Source organism: Thalassophryne amazonica, chromosome 20 (genome assembly GCF_902500255.1).
Source record: "Thalassophryne amazonica chromosome 20, fThaAma1.1, whole genome shotgun sequence".
Taxonomy (NCBI): domain Eukaryota; kingdom Metazoa; phylum Chordata; class Actinopteri; order Batrachoidiformes; family Batrachoididae; genus Thalassophryne; species Thalassophryne amazonica.
In genome coordinates, this window is record NC_047122.1 from 13,643,730 (window position 1) to 13,668,997 (window position 25,268).

Sequence of the window (25,268 nt, forward strand, 5' to 3'; positions counted from 1 at the left end):
TCCCTCTGCTTGGTCTAAAAAAGTAACCGATACTGACTGCCACAATTTTTTTTCCTGATTTCTTATAGTGTTTCTTAAAGCCAGAAAGTTGCCATTTGAAATGACTATATTTTTGTGTCATGTCTGTGATCTGCTTTTTTCCTACAAAATTAAACAACTGAATGAACATCCTCTGAGGCCGGTGATTCCATAATTTTTGCCAGGGGTTGTAAACTGCGCCCTTGCATCCAAGGTAGAGCTCCTGAACACGTTCAGCAACTGAACTTTATATTTTTTTGCAACTTTGAATCTTTTTTCCACCTTTTACTTCTTAAATGTGCTGGTATTAAAATGAGAAGCTGATCTGAATAAAAAGTATGAGCTGGAATAAAGTCTGGAGGCTGATTCCAGCAGGTGGGGAAACCTTCAACGGTGGTGTTCTGCACTCAGGTCTGGGGGATGGGAGGAGGGCGTGTCCACAGGTGAACAGGTGTTTAAATAAGAGTCAGCCTGTCGCTCCCATGCAGTAGATTCTGATCCGCCTCCACACACACCTGCACAGGTAAGACACTCACACAGAGCAGCTTTTCACTGCACTCCAACAATCCAGCTCCACTGCACCAACGCATTCAAGGTCTACGACTTCTTAAAGGGTTTGCTGTAAAAGCAAACACTTAAAAATAAGTAGTAAAAATAACTCGATAATGACAAACAAACAACAATACACATGTTGCAGCACAGTGAAGCGCGGACATAATGGACGATGTAATTACTGTTACAAACAGGTTAAAACTCTTCAAATCAAATTTTACTTCAAAGGACATCAGCTTACATTTACATTTTGTGCTCTTTGTGTTAAAACTGAAACAAAAAGTACATTATTTAATTTGTAAAACCTGTTATAATTGCAGCTTTGTGCTGTATATACCAAAAACAACAACAGCAAACAATATTACAGCTTATCTTTGATGGATTGATCATAATTCCTTTAAATTAGAAAGCTGTCACAGAGCCAGTTATATTAGAAATGTTTTTATACTCTTTCAATTACTGTATTTGTGTTTGTCATCCCTATGCTAAATTCTTGTAATTTAAAACAAACAAACAAACAAAAAAAACCCCCAAAACAAATAAAAACATATCAATCAATCAATCAATCAATTTTTTTATATAGCGCCAAATCACAACAAACAGTTGCCCCAAGGCGCTTTATATTGTAAGGCAAGGCCATACAATAATTATGTAAAACCCCAACGGTCAAAAACGACCCCCTGTGAGCAAGCACTTGGCTACAGTGGGAAGGAAAAGACCATTCCTCTGCAGATGATCAGTTAGCTGTTTTACAACTACCCTTTCAAGACTTTTTGAGAGAAAAGGAAGGTTGGAGATTGGCCTATAATTAGCTAAGATAGCTGGGTCAAGTGATGGCTTTTTAAGTAATGGTTTAATTACTGCCACCTTAAAAGCCTGTGGTACATAGCCAACTAACAAAGATAGATTGATCATATTTAAGATCGAAGCATTAAATAATGGTAGGGCTTCCTTGAGCAGCCTGGTAGGAATGGGGTCTAATAAACATGTTGATGGTTTGGATGAAGTAACTAATGAAAATAACTCAGACAGAACAATCGGAGAGAAAGAGTCTAACCAAATACCGGCATCACTGAAAGCAGCCAAAGATAACGATACGTCTTTGGGATGTTATGAGTAATTTTTTCTCTAATAGTTAAAATTTTGTTAGCAAAGAAAGTCATGAAGTCATTACTAGTTAAAGTTAATGGAATACTCAGCTCAATAGAGCTCTGACTCTTTGTCAGCCTGGCTACAGTGCTGAAAAGAAACCTGGGGTTGTTCTTATTTTCTTCAATTAGTGATGAGTAGAAAGATGTCCTAGCTTTACGGAGGGCTTTTTTTATAGAGCAACAGACTCTTTTTCCAGGCTAAGTGAAGATCTTCTAAGTTAGTGAGACGCCATTTCCTCTCCAACTTACGGGTTATGTTGGGAAAGTGTCAGTACACGGACCCACAACAGGGGGCGCAAATGAACGGACAATGGAGAAAGTCAAATAACAAGGCTTTACTGTTGTGAACGTGCACAACGAATACAACCAATCACGAAATGGACAACAGTCAATTCACAAAAAGTGTCGTGTGGGCAGGCTCGAAGATAGGAGACGCCTCTCCAAGGTAAGACCCGAACCACACGGCTTCCTCCGCCACAGGACCCCGGAAATACTGGAGCCGCCAAGTCCCGAACTCCCAGGTGGCCACTGCCTCCGCGTGTCGGACCTGGTACTGCTGGCGAGGAACAAAGAACAGTTAGATGGGGGCGCGTTTGCACCCAAGACTCCGAACAGCAGGGAAGTTACCTCCACCTCTCGTTGGAACAGTAATCCACAAGCTATACACTAATCCAAAAGGATACACTCCGTCAGCTTTGATACGTTACCTCGTAGGTAGAAACGATATCTCGGCAATGAGGTGGAGGTGCCGTCCTGCTGATATACCCCACAGATGATTGCCGTCAGCTGTCTCAGGTGATGGGTGACAGCTGTCACCGTAGCTGCTCACGTGAGGCGGCGGCGCCCTCTGGTGCCTGGAGCCCGCACTCCAGGCAGGGCGCCCTCTGGTGGTGGTGGTCCAGCAGTACCTCCTCTTCAGCGGCCCACACAACAGGTTATCTGCTTTAAGCTACGAGTTTGTGAGTTATACCACGGAGTCAGGCACTTCTGATTTAAAGCTCTCTTTTTTAGAGGAGCTACAGCATCCAAAATTGTCTTCAATGAGGATGTAAAACTATTGACGAGATACTCTCACTTACAGAGTTTAGGTAGCTACTCTGCACTGTGTTGGTATATGGCATTAGAGAACATAAAGAAGGAATCATATCCTTAAACCTAGTTACAGCGCTTTCTGAAAGACTTCTAGTGTAATGAAACTTATTCCCCACTGCTGGGTAGTCCATCAGAGTAAATGTAAATGTTATTAAGAAATGATCAGACAGAAGGGAGTTTTCAGGGAATACTGTTAAGTCTTCTATTTCCATACCATAAGTCAGAACAAGATCTAAGATATGATTAAAGTGGTGGGTGGAATCATTTACTTTTTGAGCAAAGCCAATAGAGTCTAATAATAGATTAAATGCAGTGTTGAGGCTGTCATTCTCAGCATCTGTGTGGATGTTAAAATCGCCCACTATAATTATCTTATCTGAGCTAAGCACTAAGTCAGACAAAAGGTCTGAAAATTCACAGAGAAACTCACAGTAACGACCAGGTGGACGATAGATAATAACAAATAAAACTGGTTTTTGGGACTTCCAATTTGGATGGACAAGACTAAGAGTCAAGCTTTCAAATGAATTAAAGCTCTGTCTGGGTTTTTGATTAATTAATAAGCTGGAATGGAAGATTGCTGCTAATCCTCCGCCCCGGCCCGTGCTACGAGCATTCTGACAGTTAGTGTGACTCGGGGGTGTTGACTCATTTAAACTAACATATTCATCCTGCTGTAACCAGGTTTCTGTAAGGCAGAATAAATCAATATGTTGATCAATTATTATATCATTTACCAACAGGGACTTAGAAGAGAGAGACCTAATGTTTAATAGACCACATTTAACTGTTTTAGTCTGTGGTGCAGTTGAAGGTGCTATATTATTTTTTCTTTTTGAATTTTTATGCTTAAATAGATTTTTGCTGGTTATTGGTAGTCTGGGAGCAGGCACCGTCTCTACGGGGATGGGGTAATGAGGGGATGGCAGGGGGAGAGAAGCTGCAGAGAGGTGTGTAAGACTACAACTCTGCTTCCTGGTCCCAACCCTGGATAGTCACGGTTTGGAGGATTTAAGAAAATTGGCCAGATTTCTAGAAATGAGAGCTGCTCCATCCAAAGTGGGATGGATGCCGTCTCTCCTAACAAGACCAGGTTTTCCCCAGAAGCTTTGCCAATTATCTATGAAGCCCACCTCATTTTTTGGACACCACTCAGACAGCTAGCAATTCAAGGAGAACATGCGGCTAAACATGTCACTCCCGGTCTGATTGGGGAGGGGCCCAGAGAAAACTACAGAGTCCGACATTGTTTTTGCAAAGTTACACACCGATTTAATGTTAATTTTAGTGACCTCCGATTGGCATAACCGGGTGTCATTACTGCCGACGTGAATTACAATCTTACCAAATTTACGCTTAGCCTTAGCCAGCAGTTTCAAATTTCCTTCAATGTCGCCTGCTCTGGCCCCCGGAAGACAATTGACTATGGTTGCTGGTGTCGCTAACTTCACATTTCGCAAAACAGAGTCGCCAATAACCAGAGTTTGATCCTCGGCGGGTGTGTCGTCGAGTGGGGAAAAATGGTTAGAGATGTGAACGGGTTGGCGGTGTACACTGGGCTTCTGTTTAGGGCTACGCTTCCTCCTCACAGTCACCCAGTCAGCCTGCTTTCCCGGCTGCTCGGGATCTGCCAGGGGGGAACTAACGGCGGCTAAGCTACCTTGGTCCGCACCGACTACAGGGGCCTGGCTAGCTGTAGAATTTTCCACGGTGCGGAGCCGAGTCTCCAATTCGCCCAGCCTGGCCTCCAAAGCTACGAATAAGCTACACTTATTACAAGTACCGTTACTGCTAAAGGAGGCCGAGGAATAACTAAACATTTCACACCCAGAGCAGAAAAGTGCGGGAGAGACAGGAGAAGCCGCCATGTTAAATCGGCTAAGAGCTAGTAGCTACGCTATGCTAGCGGATTCCTAAAAACACGCAAAGTGAATAATGTGTAAATAATTTAGAGGTGATTCAGCAGAAGGAGTGCTTTAGTTAAGGCACGTAAAGATTACACTGGGAAACAAATCGTAATCTAGATAACTAGATCAATCTAACTGCGCAGATTAAACAGCTAACAGATACAGAAAAACACTGCTGTGCTCCGGAACAGGAAGTGATACAATACCGCAGTGAGAGCCAACCACCAGTAGAGGCAATCCCTATGCTAAATTCTTGTAATGTAAAAAAAACAAACAAACAAACAAACAAAAAAAAAAACCCAAAACAAATAAAAACATATCTTTCCAAGAACTATGAGAGCCAACTGAGAAGTTTTGAGCGTGACTTAAAAAGTAGGGCGTGGCTCTCCACCTTTTGCATTCTGAAAAACCAACATTTCTCGAGAATGTGTGAAATTTTGAGTCACTGGCTACAGTGTTGAGAAATTCACCAGTAAACACAGGTTTGAATACAATTGTAAAATTGTGCCTATTGACATCAATTAATTTAGAATAAAATGCTGTTTTGGCAGCTGCCATCGTCACGATAGTCTTTCCTGATTGACCTCTTCCAACCGTGAGGAACACCATTTACGTTCTCTTTTACTTCAGGTTTGTTTGAGGACTGGTAAATACTCAGTAAACTAAGGGAAGGGTTCTTTCTGGTGCCACTTTGGATGCCTAGCAGGCATGGCCATGGGAAGAGGATTTGGGTGGGGGTTCTGTAGCAGGGTGTCCGGCTAAAAAGAAGAGAACACATCCAAAAAGCGTACACACAGTATTTAAACGGCATAAAATTGACTACATTTCATTCCTATTAAGTGATGACACGGTGATATCAGGTATGAACACACACACAGAGCATATCAGTGGGAACAGCTGGTGCATCATAATCCAGCAGGTTTCGAAGTGTCACATTAAAACTAAAGTGTTCACAGAAACGTTCTGTGTGACAACTGTGTCAAGAACCTCAGGCAGCCTGGAAGCTGGATCAGCTAAGGCTCCCAGACTAATGTAACACTTCCCCAGTACAGTCGTCTCAAAATTCATAGAGCAACAAGACCCACAAGATAAAATATCCAATAAAACTGGTTAATGATCCAACAGTGATTGAAACAGATAACCCATAGGATAAAACCAAGTCCATTGTAGGTCCATGTTCATGTATTGGACTAAAATAAAAAGAATGAATAATATTTAAAAAGTTCTGAGCAGGGACCTGTTCTGACAATGAACAAAATCACCCACAATTAAAAATATCTCTTACCGCAGCGTAAAACCAGTCAAATTCAAGTCAGCAAACTCAGAGACAATGTAAAGGACAGTAAATTATTAGTGCAGGGCAACTTCGGCTCAAAGAACTACAACTCAAAGCTCAGAAAAAATTCACGGAAAATCTGCTGACAGTTAAGTGATTGTAAAAAGCAGTGGTGGGCACAGCTAACTGAAAAGTTACCTTCGATAACCATTAATCCGCTAACTGAAAAGTTAACTTTGACCGATAAACTGCTAAAAAGTTTAGCGGAATTTACCGCTAACTTTTAGTATTGACTCGGTCGTGACCACATCTGTCGACTACTGATAAGCCAGCAGGGGCTGCTGGGTAAATTCAATAAAAAAAATTAAATAAAAAAAAATAAAACCCCAAACACTGTCATCATCTTTATCAAAAGCAGTAAATCGCAGTATTAGAAGTCACAGTTTATATTATATATTTATAAAACCGCTAATGGAGCTGCATTCACAAACACAAAACAAATGCATGAAAAATAAATAAATAAATAAATAAATAATCCCAAACATAGTCATCGTATTTATAAAAAAGCAGCAGGTATTAATTAGGCACCACAGTCTTGTTTGAGGACGGGCGCTAAAGGGGTAAAATATGATGCATATGATGTAATTTCAGGGGAAAAAACCACAGCATTTTCTGAGTTTTTGGGCAAATTACATGCAAACAAAATGAAAATGCAAAGAAAAAGTGATGATGTGGTGGGAAGCCACACAATCATGTCGAGGCAGTTTTGTAGGCGAGAGAACGCAGCTACTCTGGCTAGCTGTGTAGGCTAACACTTAGCAACACGACGTCTCCCTGTCTTCCCTTCTCCAGTGGGAACCGAAAAAAAGAAACACTTTTCACGACTGCTTCGGTGATTGCAGCCGTACCAAACAGCACATCATTTTTCCATGTGAAGTTACGCTGTGTTTATATTGCACAACGGAACCGGCTGTCCCCATAAGTGGTCAAATCCTGTGGTCCAGGAACGGCTCACCTGTGTTGCGTTCAATGTGACTGGTAAAATCTACACCTCATCCGTTGCCTTGAGCTTCCCCACCTAAGAAAACCACACAAGTTTTCTGTTTACATAAAAATACAGTAATTGTCTTTTTAGTTTAAAAAAGTAAAGATTTGATTTTAAGGTTTACAAATGTTTTTGACCGTTAAACTTAACTCACTTTACCAGCAAAAAAACAGAACAGAAAGTTAGTGGAACTAAATTTAGCAGAAGCTAATTGGTATGCTGATGGTTTTCAAAGTTAGCTGAAAAGCTAATCCATGAATGAAAAAGTTAGCTTTGCTAATTAGCAGTTAGCGGAACTGTACCCACCACTGTGAAAAAGTATGAATAAGCCTCCTTTGTCCTTATTTCACTGTTTGTCCTGTCATTTATTCAAGCTGTGAAGATGACAAAAGTGGTTTACGCCATCCTTTTGGTCCTTGGGGCCATGACGTTTACTTCGGGAAAAATTGGAACATACATCCCAAAGGGTGGCAGGCGGCCCGTCCAGACTCTGTCCAGAGGTCAGTGGGACCACGGCTCACATGAGCACTGATTTGGTAAGAAAATACAAAGTAGACCTTCAGTTGTGTCCATGTGTGTCCAGGTTGGGGAGATCAGCTGCAATGGGCTCAGACGTATGAACAAGCTCTGCACCTTTGCCAGACGAGGTAGAGCAAAAAGTGATCATGGATATGAAACAAATGCAAAGCTGAAGTGAAAATGTGTCACTAAAGAGGATTTGTCTTTTTAGCAAAAAGCCTCTGATGGTCCTCTTTCATCTGGAGGACTGTAAACACAGTGCGGGTAAGTCATCAGGAGCCCGTCTCACACACACTCAAAGTAGTCATGTTCAATCCATCCCAGCACTAAAGCAACTGCTGCTCCAACAGCATTGAAGAAGGCTTTTGCAGCAGACGTAGAGCTCCAGAAGATGCTGGATGAGGACTTCATCATCCTCAACCTGACGGTGAGATACAGGCCGTCCACGTGCGCATCTTAAACCTTTTCATCTTCACAAACGCTGCTGTCCGTGTACACATCTTAAATTTTCTCGTCTTTGCAAACGCTGCCGTCCACGTGCATGTCTTAAACCTTCTCGTCTTTGTGTCTTAAACCTTCTTGTCTTCACAAATGCTGCCATCCATGTACGCGTCTTAAACCTTCTCGTCTTCACAAACGCTGCTGTCCATGTACGCATCTTAAACCTTCTCATCTTTACAAACGCTGCTGTCCACGTGCACATCTTAAACCTTCTCGTCTTTGTGTCTTAAACCTTCTCGTCTTCACAAATACTGCCGTCCACGTACGCATCTTAAATCTTCTCGATTTCCCAAATGCTGCCATCTACGTACACATCTTAAATCTCATCTTTGAAAACGCTGCCGTCCACGTACGTGTCTTAAATCTTCTCATCTTTACAAACGCTGCTGTCCATGTGTGCATCTTAAACCTTCTCGTCTTTGTGTCTTAAACCTTCTTGTCTTCACAAATGCTGCCGTCCACGTGCGTGTCTTAAATCTTCTCGAATTCCCAAACGCTGCCGTCCACGTGCACGTCTTAAATCTTCTTGACTTCGCAAACACTGCTGTCTGCGTGCGCATCTTAAACCTTCTCGTCTTTGTGTATTAAACCTTCTTGTCTTCACAAATGCTGCTGTCCATGTGCACGTCTTAAATCTTCTCGACTTCCCAAACGCTGTCGTCCACGTGCGTGTCTTAAATCTTCTCGAATTCCCAAACACTGCCGTCTACGTGTGCATCTTAAACCTTCTCGTCTTTGTGTCTTAAGCCTTCTTGTGTTCACAAATGCTGCTGTCCACGTGCACGTCTTAAATCTTCTCGACTTCCCAAACGCTGCCGTCCATGTGCGTGTCTTAAATCTTCTCAAATTCCCAAACGCTGCCGTCCACGTGCACGTCTTAAATCTTCTCGACTTCCCAAACGCTGCCGTCCACGTGCGTGTCTTAAATCTTCTCAAATTCCCAAACGCTGCCGTCCACGTGCACGTCTTAAATCTTCTCGACTTTGCAAACGCTGCCGTCTACGTGCACATCTTAAACCTTCTTGTCTTTACAAATGCTGCTGTCCACGTGTGTCTTGAACCTTCTCGTCTTCACAAACAGCCCAGTCTCATGTTTTTTTCATGCTCCCATCACGAAATGAATAAAATATTTGTGACTGTTTCTTTTAAACTCACTATTACTAACCCTACTCCTACCCCCAACCGTAAGCTTAACCACCCCGACCCCCCACTTCACTTTTAATTCGTGCAGCCATCACGGAATGAATTACAATGAATTTGTGCTACCGTGACAAAAATGAGGCACTTTTCGTCACAATATCATGAACCAATAGATTAATGTATATTTCGTGCTGCTGAATCATGACATGCCACGAGACCAGGTTGTCACAAACGCTGCCGTCCACATGCGCGTCTTAAATCTTCTCGACTTCACAAACGCTGCCGTCCACGTGCACGTCTTAAATCTTCTTGACTTCACAAACACTGGCGTCCACATACGCGTCTTAAACCTCGTCTTCACAAACGCTGCCGTCCACGTGCATGTCTTAAACCTCGTCTTCACAAACGCTGCCGTCCAAGTGCATGTCTTAAACCTCGTCTTCACAAACGCTGCCGTCCAAGTGCACGTCTCAAACCTCGTCTCAAACCTCGTCTTCGCAAACGCTGCCGTCCACGTGCACGTCTTAAACCTCGTCTTCACAAACGTTGCCGTCCACGTGCACGTCTCAAACCTCGTCTTCACAAACGCTGCCGTCCACGTGCATGTATTAAACCTCGTCTTCACAAACGCTGCCGTCCACATGCGCGTCTTAAATCTTCTCGACTTCACAAATGCTGCCGTCCACGTGCATGTCTTAAATCTTCTCGACTTTACAAATGCTGCCGTCCACATACGCGTCTTAAACCTCGTCTTCACAAACGCTGCCGTCCACGTGCATGTCTTAAACCTCGTCTTCACAAACGCTGCCATCCACGTGCACGTCTCAAACCTCGTCTTCACAAATGCTGCCGTCCACGTGCATGTCTTAAACCTCGTCTTCACAAACGCTGCCATCCACATGCGCGTCTTAAATCTTCTCGACTTCACAAATGCTGCCGTCCACGTGCATGTCTTAAATCTTCTTGACTTCACAAACACTGTCGTCCACATACGCGTATTAAACCTCGTCTTCACAAATGCTGCCGTCCACATACGCGTCTTAAACCTTGTCTTCACAAACGCTGCCGTCCATGTGCATGTCTTAAATCTTCTCGACTTTACAAACGCTGCCGTCCACATACGTGTCTTAAACCTCGTCTTCACAAATGCTGCCGTCCATGTGCATGTCTTAAATCTTCTCGTCTTCACAAACGCTGCCGTCCATGTGCATGTCTTAAATCTTCTTGACTTTACAAACGCTGCCATCCACATACGCGTCTTAAACCTCGTCTTCACAAATGCTGCCGTCCACGTGCATGTCATAAACTTCGTCTTCACAAACGCTGCCGTCCACGTGCATGTCTCAAACCTCGTCTTCACAAACGCTGCCGTCCACGTGCACATCTTAAACCTCGTCTTCACAAACGCTGCTGTCCACGTGCATGTCTTAAACCTCGTCTTTACAAACGCTGCCGTCCACGTGCACGTCTCAAACCTCGTCCTCACAAACGCTGCCGTCCATGTGCATGTCTGAAATCTTCTCGTCTTTACAAACGCTGCCGTCCACGTGCACGTCTCAAACCTCGTCCTCACAAACGCTGCCGTCCATGTGCATGTCTGAAATCTTCTCGACTTTACAAACGCTGCCGTCCACATACGCGTCTTAAACCTCGTCTTCACAAACGCTGCCGTCCATGTGCATGTCTTAAATCTTCTCGACTTTACAAACGCTGCCGTCCACATACGCGTCTTAAACCTTGTCTTCACAAACGCTGTCGTCCATGTGCACATCTTAAATCTTCTCGACTTTACAAATGCTGCCGTCCACATACGCGTCTTAAACCTCGTCTTCACAAACGCTGCCGTCCACGTGCACGTCTCAAACCTCGTCTTCACAAACGCTGCCGTCCACATGAATGTCTTAAACCTCGTCTTCACAAATGCTGCCGTCCACGTGCACGTCTCAAACCTCGTCTTCACAAACGCTGCCGCCCACATACGCGTCTTAAACCTCATCTTCACAAACGCTGCCCGTCCATGTGCATGTCTTAAACCTCGTCTTCACAAACGCTGCCGTCCATGTGCATGTCTTAAATCTTCTCGACTTTACAAACGCTGCCGTCCACATACGCGTCTTAAACCTTGTCTTCACAAACGCTGCCGTCCATGTGCACATCTTAAATCTTCTCGACTTTACAAATGCTGCCGTCCACATACGCGTCTTAAACCTCGTCTTCACAAACGCTGCCATCCACGTGCACGTCTCAAACCTCGTCTTCACAAACGCTGCCGTCCACATGCATGTCTTAAACCTCGTCTTCACAAATGCTGCCGTCCACGTGCACGTCTCAAACCTCGTCTTCACAAACGCTGCCGCCCACATACGCGTCTTAAACCTCATCTTCACAAACGCTGCCCGTCCACGTGCATGTCTTAAACCTCGTCTTCACAAACGCTGCCGTCCATGTGCATGTCTTAAATCTTCTCGACTTTACAAATGCTGCCGTCCACATACGCGTCTTAAACCTCGTCTTCACAAACGCTGCCGTCCACGTGCATGTCTTAAACCTCGTCTTCACAAACGCTGCCGTCCACGTGCACGTCTCAAACCTCGTCTTCACAAACGCTGCCGTCCATGTGCATGTCTTAAACCTCGTCTTCACAAACGCTGCCATCCACATGCGCGTCTTAAATCTTCTCGACTTCACAAATGCTGCCGTCCACGTGCATGTCTTAAATCTTCTTGACTTCACAAACACTGTCGTCCACATACGCGTATTAAACCTCGTCTTCACAAATGCTGCCGTCCACATACGCGTCTTAAACCTTGTCTTCACAAACGCTGCCGTCCATGTGCATGTCTTAAATCTTCTCGACTTTACAAACGCTGCCGTCCACATACGTGTCTTAAACCTCGTCTTCACAAATGCTGCCGTCCATGTGCATGTCTTAAATCTTCTCGTCTTCACAAACGCTGCCGTCCATGTGCATGTCTTAAATCTTCTTGACTTTACAAACGCTGCCATCCACATACGCGTCTTAAACCTCGTCTTCACAAATGCTGCCGTCCACGTGCATGTCATAAACTTCGTCTTCACAAACGCTGCCGTCCACGTGCATGTCTCAAACCTCGTCTTCACAAACGCTGCCGTCCACGTGCAAGTCTTAAACCTTGTCTTCACAAACGCTGCTGTCCACGTGCATGTCTTAAACCTCGTCTTTACAAACGCTGCCGTCCACGTGCACATCTCAAACCTCGTCCTCACAAACGCTGCCGTCCATGTGCATGTCTTAAATCTTCTCGACTTTACAAACGCTGCCGTCCACATACGCGTCTTAAACCTCGTCTTCACAAACGCTGCCGTCCATGTGCACATCTTAAATCTTCTCGACTTTACAAATGCTGCCATCCACATACGCGTCTTAAACCTCGTCTTCACAAACGCTGCCGTCCACGTGCACGTCTCAAACCTCGTCTTCACAAACGCTGCCGTCCACATGCATGTCTTAAACCTCGTCTTCACAAATGCTGCCGTCCACGTGCACATCTCAAACCTCGTCTTCACAAACGCTGCCGCCCACATACGCGTCTTAAACCTCATCTTCACAAACGCTGCCCGTCCACGTGCATGTCTTAAACCTCGTCTTCACAAACGCTGCCGTCCATGTGCATGTCTTAAATCTTCTCGACTTTACAAACGCTGCCGTCCACATACGCGTCTTAAACCTCGTCTTCACAAACGCTGCCGTCCACATGCATGTCTTAAACCTCGTCTTCACAAACGCTGCCGTCCACGTGCACGTCTCAAACCTCGTCTTCACAAACGCTGCCGCCCACATACGCGTCTTAAACCTCGTCTTCACAAACGCTGCCGTCCACGTGCATGTCTTAAACCTTCTCGACTTCACAGACACTGCTATCTGTGTACAACTTCTTAATTGTTTTCCTCAAAAACAATTTCCCGTATCATATTTAGATGAGCTGTTATGCACAGGTAACTAAAGTGAACTCACGTTTGAACTATTTTTAAAAACGTTCACCCTGAATCCATGTTCGTAAACTTATGGAAAACTTGTTTCAATATGGGCAAAGTTGCATTGCACGCTTTACTTTCAATAAATTCTTAGCATTTGTAAGACTTCAGTGGTGATTATATTGTATTTCTGAGTCATTGTGCTTTTTCCTGTTTTTGTTTATTATTCAACCAGGTTTCTCATTTTGTGGAAATCCACCCAAATGCAACAGAGTATAAAAATTTCAAAGATAGTAATGGGTAAACATTTTAATCAAATACAAAACCAAACCAAACCCACTGATTTTCATTGCTTTCCAGCAAAAGCTCATCAGAATATGATACAGTTCTATGAGGTTGAAAAAAGTTGTATACCTAGTGTGCACATCTTAAACCTTCTCATCTTTACATTGGAGCAACATTTTTGTGACCAGTTTTTTATTCATTTATTTTTTTGTCTCACCAACAGTTTGAAACTACTGATAAAAACATGAGCCCTGATGGAACTTATGTTCCCAGAATTCTCTTTGTTGGTAAGAGCTACAAAATAACACACAGACTGTCTGTTCACACCAGAAATCCACAAACCTTGCTTTCAATCCTCATATCAAGTCCATGAAGGATCTCAGTCATCCAGGGTGAAAGTATCTAAAAGACACTGATTCCAATTATTCTGTCTTGGCTCTGATATAAATTTGCTTCTGGATTTTGAGGTGGACCTAGAACTGACACGCTCTAGATGCAAGTTGTAGGTCTGCTCAGGCCCTATGCAATTACCTATGTGCAGGTTCTTGGTTGTCCTTAAGGTGCAGCAGCTTTTGGTGTCTTTAGTCTTTGCAGGGAATCCTCTCAGACGCGCAGCAAAAAAACACCTCCATCTTGGAAGTCTCACAGGACATGTTGTGGCATGTCCAGCTGTTACACAATTTCTCAGATACTCACTCGACTGAAAGCCATCGAAAGCCGTCTGAATCTTCTGATTGGTTTCCAACACGGAGGTGTTTTTTTTTTTTTTTGCTGCGCATCCTGAGCTGCTTCGTGCCGACGCGCGAAATCCTCCGCACGTCTTTCATTACAAAATCTCCTGTAACAGTGGAATGTGCCGCAAAAGTGCTATGTCCAGCGCTCTTGCCATTTCTGTGGTAGTCACATGATGTCCCAGATCAACACAGCGTTCAGTTTAGAAATGATCTGGTCATTCCAGCCTGTCGATGGCCGCTCGGTGCGCCGCGCACCCTCCGCCGCTGTGGGCCGTCTTTAAAAAGGTTTTAACAGTCCATAATCTGCGTGACGCTGACAGAATCTTCACCGATATCCAACTGAATCTATCGAATGGTTTCCAACTGCCTGTCTCTAACAGTTTCTGAAAAAAATTTCATGGAGCAAAGCGGCAGTCTCTCAGCAAGTTCTCAGACAAAAGAAATCCGACGGGAGGGGGGGGACCAGTGCTCACTCAAAGCCTGCCCACAGGTGAATGACGCAACCGACAGGTGTGAAAAAACTCACGCATGCACACGAAGGTTCAAGCTTGGGTGATGCAATCACACGTGATTCAAATCCATATAGTTTTTGAAAAAAATAAAAAGGTCGGTTACGTTTTGGACAGACCTCGTATTTTTAAAGTAATGCACTAATTTTGAAGGTTTTAGTGTTTAGACACACATGCCACATTGCATTATGGGTATATTAGTTTCCTGGTGTCAGTGGATGGCTGGTCAGTATAACACACAGTTACTGAAATGTGTGGTGGGTTTTACAAATAAATTTTGTAAATATGCCATTTTTTTTCATTTGTAAAAAAAAACTCAATTTGAAAACTGAAAATTCTGTTTGTTAAGTCCATCACTTTTAACAAATGTGTTGCTGTTCATGAACACTGCCATCTACTGATGGTGAGAAAATGTTCATGCCTGATTGAGAAAGTGTATAAACTGTGTAGTGAGGGGTTTTACAGCTTTGAAACGTCTATAATAATTGTAAAAAATAACGCTGACTACGTCGCGGTTTCGCGTATTACGGGCTGTTTTTTAGAACGTAACTCCAGCGATTAATGAGGGACCACTGTAACACTTTATTGATTATATACTACAAAACAATTGATACAACAGCCGCTTTTGCCGCTCTATTGGCACGCGTCGTGATTGGTGGAGTTCTTTTTCATTGCCGTCTTTCTGGCTTCCATGTCGTAAAATGAGGGTGTGTCTGAAGCGGAGTCTGAATATTTATGGGTGTGTTTATTATAATTACGAAGCATGCAATCAACTCAATCAACTCAAGCTGACATTACCGCCTGGTCTGGCAGGCTGCTGTTAGAATTCAAGAAGTTAGCAAACAACATTTCTTGATCAGAAGTCTTACCTTGTAACAATCATGGTCATTGTTTCTTGCTGCTGGCTGCCTCTCTTTGGGTGATGGTAACTTCCACGCTCGTCTTTTTCACCGTGTAGAAGGGTGCAAGTTCATGTCACTTCTGGCGAAGGAGCGAATCCAAAGGCAAGAATTTGTACTTCCACTGAAAACACACTCGGGCTGTATTGATTGTCTATTGAAAATCATCTGGTTTGGTTTTCTCTCCAGCTTGCTTCTATCAGCCAGTTGATAGCCATCATTGCCTGGAACAATGAGATTTAGACACCAAGCTACCTGACATGAACCATTGTACATAGTCTGATCCCAAATGAAAAGTGATCAAATTACATGGATTCTGTGATGTTTTCAGTGGCCACCAGAGGGCACTCGGGTAAAGTCTGTACCCATCTATATCTACAAAACTGACTTCCTGTTTCAGTGGTGCAACCCACTAAAAGATCTGACTAGAATGTTGAGCCACATGCGTTATTTCCTCCTTTGCATCGTCACAATATCACAATTTTAATAATTACTATATGAGAGTTGCTATACGAGGGCTGTCAATAAAGTAACGGTCCTTTTTATTTTTTTCAAAAACTATATGGATTTCATTCATATGTTTTTACGTCAGACATGCTTGAACCCTCGTGCGCATGCGTGAGTTTTTCCACGCCTGTCGGTGACGTCATTCGCCTGTGAGCACTCCTTGTGGGAGGAGTCGTCCAGCCCCTCGTCGGAATTCCTTTGTCTGAGAAGTTGCTGAGAGACTGGCGCTTTGTTTGATCAAAATTTTTTCTAAACCTGTGAGACACATCGAAGTGGACATGGTTCGAAAAATTAAGCTGGTTTTCAGTGAAAATTTTAACAGCTGATGAGAGATTTTGAGGTGATTCTGTCGCTTTAAGGACTTTTCACGGTGCGAGACGTCGTGCAGCGCTCTCAGGCAGCGTCATCAGCCTGTTCAAGCTGAAAACCTCCACATTTCAGGCTCTATTGATCCAGGACGTCGTGAGAGAACAGAGAAGTTTCAGAAGAAGTCGGTTTCAGCATTTTATCCGGATATTCCACTGTTAAAGGAGATTTTTTTAATGAAAGACGTGCGGACGGATCCGCGCGTCGGGACGCAGCCGACGCGGTGCGGCGGCACAGGAAAAACACCTCCGTGTTGATAAACATTTGTAAAATCCAGGCGGCTTTTGATTGGCTTTCAGTGGAGTGAGTATATGAGAAATTGTTTAACAGGCAGGACATGTTCCAACTTGTCCTTAAGGCTTTCAACAGAGGTGTTTTTCCTGTGGCGGAGCGTCGCGGCGGCTGCGTCCCGACGCGCGGACCCGTCCGCACGTCTTTCATTAAAAAAATCTCCTTTAACAGTGGAATATCCGGATAAAATGCTGAAACCGACTTCTTCTGAAACTTCTCTGTTCTCTCACGACGTCCTGGATCAACAGAGCCTGAAATGTGGAGGTTTTAAGCTTGAAACAGGCTGATGACGCTGCCTGAGAGCGCTGCGCGACGTCTCGCACCGTGAAAAGTCCTTAAAGCGACAGAATCACCTCAAAATCTCTCATCAGCCGTTAAAATTTTCACTGAAAACCAGCTTAATTTTTCGAACCGTGTCCACTTCGATGTGTCTCACAGGTTTAGAAAAAATTTTGAATCAAACAACGCGCCAGTCTCTCAGCAACTTCTCAGACAAAGGAATTCCGACGAGGGGCTGGACGACTCCTCCCACAAGGAGTGCTCACAGGCGAATGACGTCACCGACAGGCGTGGAAAAACTCACGCATGCGCACGAGGGTTCAAGCATGTCTGACGTAAAAACATATGAATGAAATCCATATAGTTTTTGAAAAAAATAAAAAGGACCGTAACTTTATTGACAGCCCTCGTACGTCCAGCCGTTGGGTCAATAAAGTAAATACGTGAGCATATACACCCAACCACAACCGACCAATGAGCGCGCTTGTAAGCTCACTTACGGTTTCAACGCGGGAGGGAAAAAAGGCGGATATTTTCTCGCCTGCTGCGGGAGGGTTTTTGCAGCCCGCAGAGGAGCTGTGATCTAAAGCGTTTCTGTTTGGCTCATCACACCCAGGGAACAGTGTCAAACTAACACCATCTTACAGCCAACAAGCAGCATTTTGTTCAAAAACTGTTTCATCATTGTTAACAGGCTTCCGTTCAAAATGCTTATGAAGTTTGTCTGTTTTCATCCATTGCGGTGTTTTTCGCAGTAATTAAAGATGACGCCATTAAATGTGTCAAATACGCCGCAATAGAGCCTTAAAAAGTGGTGTAAAAAATGTAGGTTAGATGCACAAAACATGTCAAATACACGATCACGGTTGGGTGAATAAGATAAGACATTATATTTATCTGCCCAACGGTGTTGGGGAAAGTGTAGTGACACGGACCCACAACAGGGGGCGCAAACGAACGGTCAATAGATGAGCCAAAAGGGTAACAATTTAATGTTGTGAATGTGCACAACGAATATACAGACAATCTCAGAATCTGATAGCAGTCAATACAGAAAGGTGACGTGTGGGCAGACTCGAGGATAGAAGACGTCTGTCCTGAGAAGAGCCGGAACCACATGATTTTCTGCCGCCACCGAACCTGGTGAATACTGGAGCCGTCAAGTCCCGAATTCCCAGGTGATCACCGTCCCGACTGTCGGATCTGGTACTGCTGGCGAGGAGCACAAACAGTGAGATGTGGGTGTGTGCACACCTAGTAACCAAAACAGTCAGAAGGTGGAAAGTCACCTCCACCCCTAATCACACACTTGTGCAGCTCCTGTTAACCACTTATCTGGTTGGGGTATGAAGCGAAGCCGTCGCTGTCGGGTGCGCGGATGTCACACAGCGGAGGGTCTGTTCCAACTCTTGGTTGGCCCGTTCTGCCTGTCCGTTCGTCTGTGGGTGGTACCCGGACGAGAGGCTCACGGTGGCCCCCAGTTCTCTGCAGAAACTCCTCCAGACTTGAGAGGAAAACTGGGGTCCACGATCCGAGACTCTGTCAGTTGGTATCCCATGCAGACAGACGACGTGGTGGACCAGGAGGTCTGCTGTCTCCTGGGCCGTTGGGAGCTTCGGGAGGGCCACGAAGTGGGCCGCCTTGGAGAATCGGTCCACTATCGTGAGGATGGTGGTGTTGCCCTGGGACGGCGGGAGGCCCGTGACGAAATCCAGGCCGATATGGGACCAGGGACGATGAGGCACAGGAAGCGGCTGGAGAAGTCCTTGGGACCTTTTGTGGTCTGCCTTGCCCCTGGCACAGGTGGTGCAGGCCTGGACATACTCCCGGACGTCGGCCTCCATGGACGCCCACCAGAAGCGCTGCCGGACAACTGCCTACGCACCCCTGGATGACAGGAGAGCTTGGACCCATGACAGAAGTCCAAGACTGCAGCTCTGTCCTCTGGTGGGACGTATAAACGGTTCTTTGGTCCAGTTCCGGGTCCGGGGTCCAGGCTCCGTGCCAGGGCCTCCCGGATGGTCTTCTCCACGTCCCAGGTGAGGGTGGCCATGATAGTGGACTCCGGAATGATGGGCTCCGGTGGATCTGACAGCTCAGTCTTGACCTCATCTTCATGCACCCGGGACAAGGCATCTGATCTCTTTTTCTTGGTCCCGGGCCGGTAGGTGATTTGGAAGTCAAAACGCCCGAAGAACAGTGACCAGCGGGCTTGCCTGGGGTTCAGCCGGTTGGCGGTCCTGATATACTCCAGGTTCTGATGGTCAGTGAAAACCGTGAACGGCACAGACGCTCCCTCCAACAGGTGTCTCCACTCCTCAAGAGCCTCTTTCACCGCAAGTAGTTCTCGATTGCCGACATCATAGTTCCGTTCAGCTGGGGTCAACCTGCGAGAAAAGTAGGCACACGGGTGAAGAACCTTATCGGTCTCTCCGCTCTGGGATAGCACAGCTCCTATCCCTGAGTCAGAGGCGTCCACTTCAACCACGAACTGGCGGCTAGGGTCGGGCTGCACCAGAACTGGTGCAGACGAGAACCGGCGTTTCAACTCCTTGAACGCGGCTTTGCACCGATCCGACCAGGTGAAGGGGACTTTTGGAGAGGTCAGGGCTGTCAGGGGGCTAACTACCTGACTGTAGCCCTTAATGAACCTCCTGTAGAAATTTGCGAAGCCGAGGAACTGTTGCAGCTTCCTACGGCTTGTTGGTTGGGGCCAATCTCTCACCGCCGCAACCTTGGCCGGATCAGGGGCGACGGAGTTGGAGGAGATGATGAACCCCAAGAAGGACAAAGAGGTGCGGTGAAACTCACACTTCTCACCCTTCACAAACAGCCGGTTCTCCAACAACCGCTGCAGGACCTGACGTACATGCTGGACATGAGTCTCAGGGTCCGGGGAAAAGATGAGTATTAACCAAAGCTTGGAACGTTGCGGGGGCGTTAGTGAGGCCGAACGGCATGACCAGGTACTCAAAATGACCTAACGGGGTGTTAAATGCCGTCTTCCATTCGTCTCCCCTCCGGATCCGAACCAGGTGATACGCATTCCTAAGGTCCAGTTTGGTGAAAATTTGGGCTCCATGCAGGGGCGTGAACACTGAATCCAACAGGGGTAAAGGGTATCGATTACGAACCGTTATGTTGTTCAGCCCCCTGTAATCAATGCATGGACGGAGTCCGCCATCATTCTTGCCCACAAAAAAGAAACCTGCACCCATTGGGGAGGTGGAATTCCGGATCAGCCCGGCAGCTAATGAGTCCCGGATGTAGGTCTCCATTGATTTGCGCTCAGGACATGAGAGGTTGTACAGCCTGCTGGACGGGTACTCAGCGCCTGGGACCAAATCAATGGCACAATCGTACGGACGGTGCGGGGGAAGGGTGAGCGCCAGATCCTTGCTGAAGACGTCAGCAAGGTCGTGGTACTCAACCGGCACCGCCGTCAGATTGGGAGGAACTTTAACCTCCTCATTAGCATTTACACCGGGAGGAACCGAGGATCCTAAACACTTCCGGTGGCAGGTTTCGCTCCACTGAGTCACAACCCCAGACGGCCAATCAATCCGGGGATTGTGTTTAATCATCCATGGGAAGCCCAAAATCACTCGGGAGGTAGAAGGAGTTACAAAAAACTCAATCTCCTCCCGGTGATTCCCAGACACTACCAGGGTTACAGGTAGTGTCTTGTGTGTGATAAAAGGGAGAAGAGTGCCATCTAGTGCTCGCACCCTCACTGGCGAAGAAAGCGCCACCAGAGGGAGCCCTACCTCCCTTGCCCATCTCCTATCCAGCAGATTCCCTTCTGACCCCGTGTCCACCAGTGCTGGGGCTTGAAGGGTTAAATCCCCGCTCAGGATTTTAACTGGGAGTCGTGTTGACAGGTGTGTATGACCCACGTGAATGTTTTGACCCCCCCTCAGCCCAGTCTCTAAGGGCGGGCGTTTGTGTTTTGACCGTTTGAGGCAGTCTCTCTGCTGATGCTCACTCGAGCCGCAGACAAAACACTCCCCGCGGACCAGCCTCCTCTGTCTGAATGTGGCCCTGCTCGTGTCCCTAGCACCGTCAACAGGGGGAGCTGTAGCCACATGGAGCGCTGTGGCTGTGGAGCTTGGGGAAGACGGCTCTCTTTCGGACCCGGGAGGAAGAGGGACGGCTTGTGCCTGACCACGCCCTTCGCCTCGCCCCCGTCGGCATTCTTCTAACCGATTGTCCAACCGTATAACCAAATCGATAAGCTCAGCCAAATCCCGCTGTTCCTCCTTAGCCACCAGGTGCTCCTTCAGGACCAACAACAGTCCGTTTATGAAGGCGGCGCGGAGCCCAGTCATATTCCAGCCGGATCTCGCAGCCGTGATGCGGAAGTCGACTGCATATTCGGCTGCGCTTCGGCGCCCCTGTCTCATTGACAGCAGCACGGTAGACGCGGTTTCGCCTCTGTTAGGGTGATCAAAAACAGTTCTGAGCTCCCTCACAAACCCAGTATAAGAGGCGAGGAGCCGTGAACTCTGTTCCCAAAGCGCTGTAGCCCAAGCGCGTGCCTTGCCTCGAAGCAAATTAATCACGTAAGCCACCTTGCTGGCGTCAGACGCGTACATCATGGGACGTTGTGCAAAGACGAGCGAACACTGCATAAGAAAGTCCACGCACATCTCCACACAACCTCCGTACGGCTCTGGGGGGCTTATGTATGCTTCAGGGGATGGTGGGGGGGGGGTCGTTGAATGACCAGTGGAATGTCTGTATTCGGTACCGGGTCGGCAGGAGGAGGAGCTGCAGCAGCGCCCTGAGCGCGCGCTTCCACCTGCGCGGTGAGAGCCTCCATCCTGTGATTAAGGATGATGTGTTGCTCGGTCATCAGGTCCAGCGGAGCGGTAAAGGCGGTGAGGATGTGCTGCAACTCACCAATCACGCCTCCAGCCGACGCCTGCGCACCCTGCTCTTCCATTGGCTGTCCAACAGATGGTTGACGCCCCTCGGGATCCATGACGTTGGCCGAGATATCCTGTTGGGGAAAGTGTAGTGACACGGACCCACAACAGGGGGCGCAAATGAACAGTCAATAGATGAGCCAAAAGGTAACAATTTAATGTTGTGAATGTGCACAACGAATATACAGACAATCTCAGAATCTGATAGCAGTCAATACACAAAGGTGACGTGTGGGCAGGCTCGAGGATAGAAGACGTCTGTCCTGAGAAGAGCCGGAACCACACGATTTCCGCCGCCACCGAACCTGGTGAATACTGGAGCCGGCAAGTCCCGAATTCCCAGGTGATCACCGTCCCCGACTGTCAGATCTGGTACTGCTGGCGAAGAGCACAAACAGTGAGATATGGGTGTGTGCACACCCAGTAACCAAAACAGTCAGAAGGTGGAAAGTCACCTCCACCCCTAATCACACACTCGTGCAGCTCCTGTTAACCACTTATCTGGTTGGGGTATGAAGCGAAGCCGTCGCTGTTCACACCAAACGCCAATCCAGCAGATAAGGAAACAGACAAACAGACAACAGGAAAGCGGCTGCAAAAAGAGTTCAGACTATGACACAGTTTTCAGTACAGCAGAGAATATTACCTTCACAGGTAGATGATATCTCGGCAATGAGGTGGAGTTGACGTCCGGGTTTTATGGAGTAGTAAGATGAAGTGTAGATGGGTGACAGCTGTCATGAGATAATGAGTGACAGCTGTCACCCCCGGCTGTGTCCGTGGCGGCAGCGCCCTCTCGTGCCTGAAGCCCGCACTTCAGGCAGGGCGCCCACACAACAAACGGTTGGGCATGTAACGTTCAATGTATGACTTATCTGCCCAACGGTTGGGCGAATAAGGTAAGACATTATATTTATCTGCCCAACGGTTGGGCGTATAGCCTTTGCCTTACTATATATTATTATATGGCTGTGATGCTTCGTGCGGTCTGATTGGCTGATTACTGGTCGGATATTTTCCCATATCCTGACCGGTTACCATGACAATCGGTCAATGCATACGTTTGTTACAAACCAAGAAACAAACATGAAATCATAATCTAATCATAAAAACATGATTAGAAAAACCAAGTCAGACATGAAGTACTCTATAAATATCTAAACAGCAGAAAAAAAAACACAGATTGAAAGCTTACCAGGTAACGACCGGACCATCTGTTAGCAAGTTCTTCATGGAGGTAAAGAAAAGGAACAAGCACAACACTGTCAGCAGCATATTCGGGTGATACTGCAAATTTGCGTGTTTGTATGTATAACAGCCACACAATAAACGTATTATTAACCACACTTGCTCGGTCTGTACAGGGATATACTTACACCTCAGTTTGATATTTCCCCATACAGACCTCTTGCTCAGTTAATAATCCTTTAATCTTTGTCTGAAAGGGGGCCACAGTGGAGTCCAGACTCAGTACTACAGGGACACTGTTGCCCCCTGAACCACCCATAGGAACAAGATTTAGGGTGACGTTATTGTACAGGACACAGTGAAAGCGGTGAGTTAAGTAGAATGTCAAGTATGGAAGGACATTACCAGCAATCCCGAAGTGGTTCTTGAGCATGTCCAGTAGTATATGATGATCCACCATGCCAAAAGCAGCACTGCAATCTAACAACAGCAGCACATTGTTCACTTGCTGTTAGTGTGAGATGACTTTCAGCTATACATTGTGATCCCGTCAGATCTCAGAAGCTAAGCAGTGCGGGACCTGGTTAGTACTTGGTTGGGAGACCTCTTTGGAAGACCAGCGGCTGTGTGTTTCTCCAGGTAACACTGGAATTGCGTCAGGAAGGGCATCCGGCATAAAACCTGTGCCAAATATCAATGCGGATCTGGTTGTATCCGCTGTGGCGACCCCGAACACAAAAACGGGAGCAGCCGAATGGACAACCAACCAACAATAGAAGAATTTTGAAACTTGGGTTTATTTAGACTTTTTTCCATCTGGAATTGATTTAGAACGTAACAGCATTATGACTAAACAGCTCCATAAAGTAACGGCACCTGGCAGTCAAACACATTCACAGTAAAACGCGTCTTCCTGCCACTGAACAGACCAAAGTTTGATTAGATGTGTCTGGTAAAGTGCAGAGGATGGACCAGGTGCCCAAGAAAGTGAAAACATTAAGATCTTTTGTAAAAGTTACTTCATCGTAGACTGTTGGCAGCCAAGAACTAGTTTTAAAAACATTGTGTGCCTGAATTCATAAACTCCATAACGACTATTACATGCTCTATGACCTGCTGTTTAACCTGCTTAACCTTTGTGACACAAAACTGGCCACGCCCCCTGTGACAGCATGTCATGAGCCCACACATTTGGCAGAACCAGTGATAATGGTGCTTTTATCTCCACAGATCCTTCGTTGACGGTGAGGTCTGACATCATCAGCCGCTACGGGAATCGCTTGTACGCCTACGAACCTGCTGACCTCAGTCTCTGTAAGTGCCAATACTGTCGGCTAACACTACCAGCCCGGAGACGTTTTGTTGTTGCACAGAATGCTTGAACTGAAGCATTTTGTCTCCCACAGTGAAAGAAAACTTAAAGAAGGCCAAGAAGCTGCTGAAAACGGAGCTGTGAGGGGCGGAGCCTCGAACGTTTTCCCCGTTTCCATCTGAACACTTACGCACTGCAAAGAGTTGACAACGTCATCCTCACTTTGTTACCATTGTCTTTTGAATAAACATGAATCTGTTCATACTCTAATCTTTTATTTGTCCGCAGGTAAATCAACCAGAAATAAAGAAAAATTCTGTCAGATAAATATTCTGTCACAAACTCACACAGGGTCAGGGCCACATGAAGGGAAATGAAATTCTGATAGTTCAAGAATAAGGCTGTAATATTACACCAATAATAGTAGAATTTTACCAGAAAAAAATTCACGACATTATGACAAAAAAGACTGAATTTTATGACATAAAAGGAATAAAATAAAGATGTAATTTTACCAGAAAAAATTGTAACATTGCCAGAATGCGTGTATATATATATATATATATATATATATATATATATATACGAGGGTAGGCTGAAAAGTTCTAAGGCTCCCCATGAAGGAGTAATGCATTAACTGCATTATAGTGAGCCTTAGAACTTTTCAGCCTACCCTCGTATATACTGAATGTACGCGATACGTGTAAAATCGGAGCTGCCTCCAATGCCTTGCCTCGTACACCTGTTGCTACAACTATTTGTGCACACCAGCGACTAAAAGACAGAGTGTGCGCTGTGCAAGCCCATTCGATCCC

At 45.9% G+C, this 25,268-nt stretch overlaps 1 protein-coding gene across 1 annotated transcript; it reads left to right on the forward strand.

The window, feature by feature from the left end:
• Positions 1–429: 429 nt before the first annotated feature.
• Positions 430–24,721, forward strand: agr2 (anterior gradient 2). The gene is made up of 8 exons (XM_034160764.1): positions 430–541; positions 7,416–7,541; positions 7,625–7,688; positions 7,772–7,824; positions 7,911–7,987; positions 13,664–13,727; positions 24,372–24,455; positions 24,548–24,721. The coding sequence occupies exons 2-8, from the start codon at positions 7,424–7,426 to the stop codon at positions 24,595–24,597; spliced, it is 510 nt and encodes a 169-aa protein (XP_034016655.1). The 5' UTR covers positions 430–541; positions 7,416–7,423; the 3' UTR covers positions 24,598–24,721.
• Positions 24,722–25,268: the final 547 nt, after the last annotated feature.

Excerpts from the sequence above, each read along its gene's own strand:
- agr2 (XM_034160764.1), top strand. The coding sequence starts at position 7,424 with ATGACAAAAGTGGTTTACGCCATCCTTTTGGTCCTTGGGGCCATGACG. Across the intron at positions 7,689-7,771 it reads CTGCACCTTTGCCAGACGAG|CAAAAAGCCTCTGATGGTCC; the intron begins GTAGAGCAAAAA and ends TTGTCTTTTTAG. Across the intron at positions 7,825-7,910 it reads GGACTGTAAACACAGTGCGG|CATTGAAGAAGGCTTTTGCA; the intron begins GTAAGTCATCAG and ends CTGCTCCAACAG.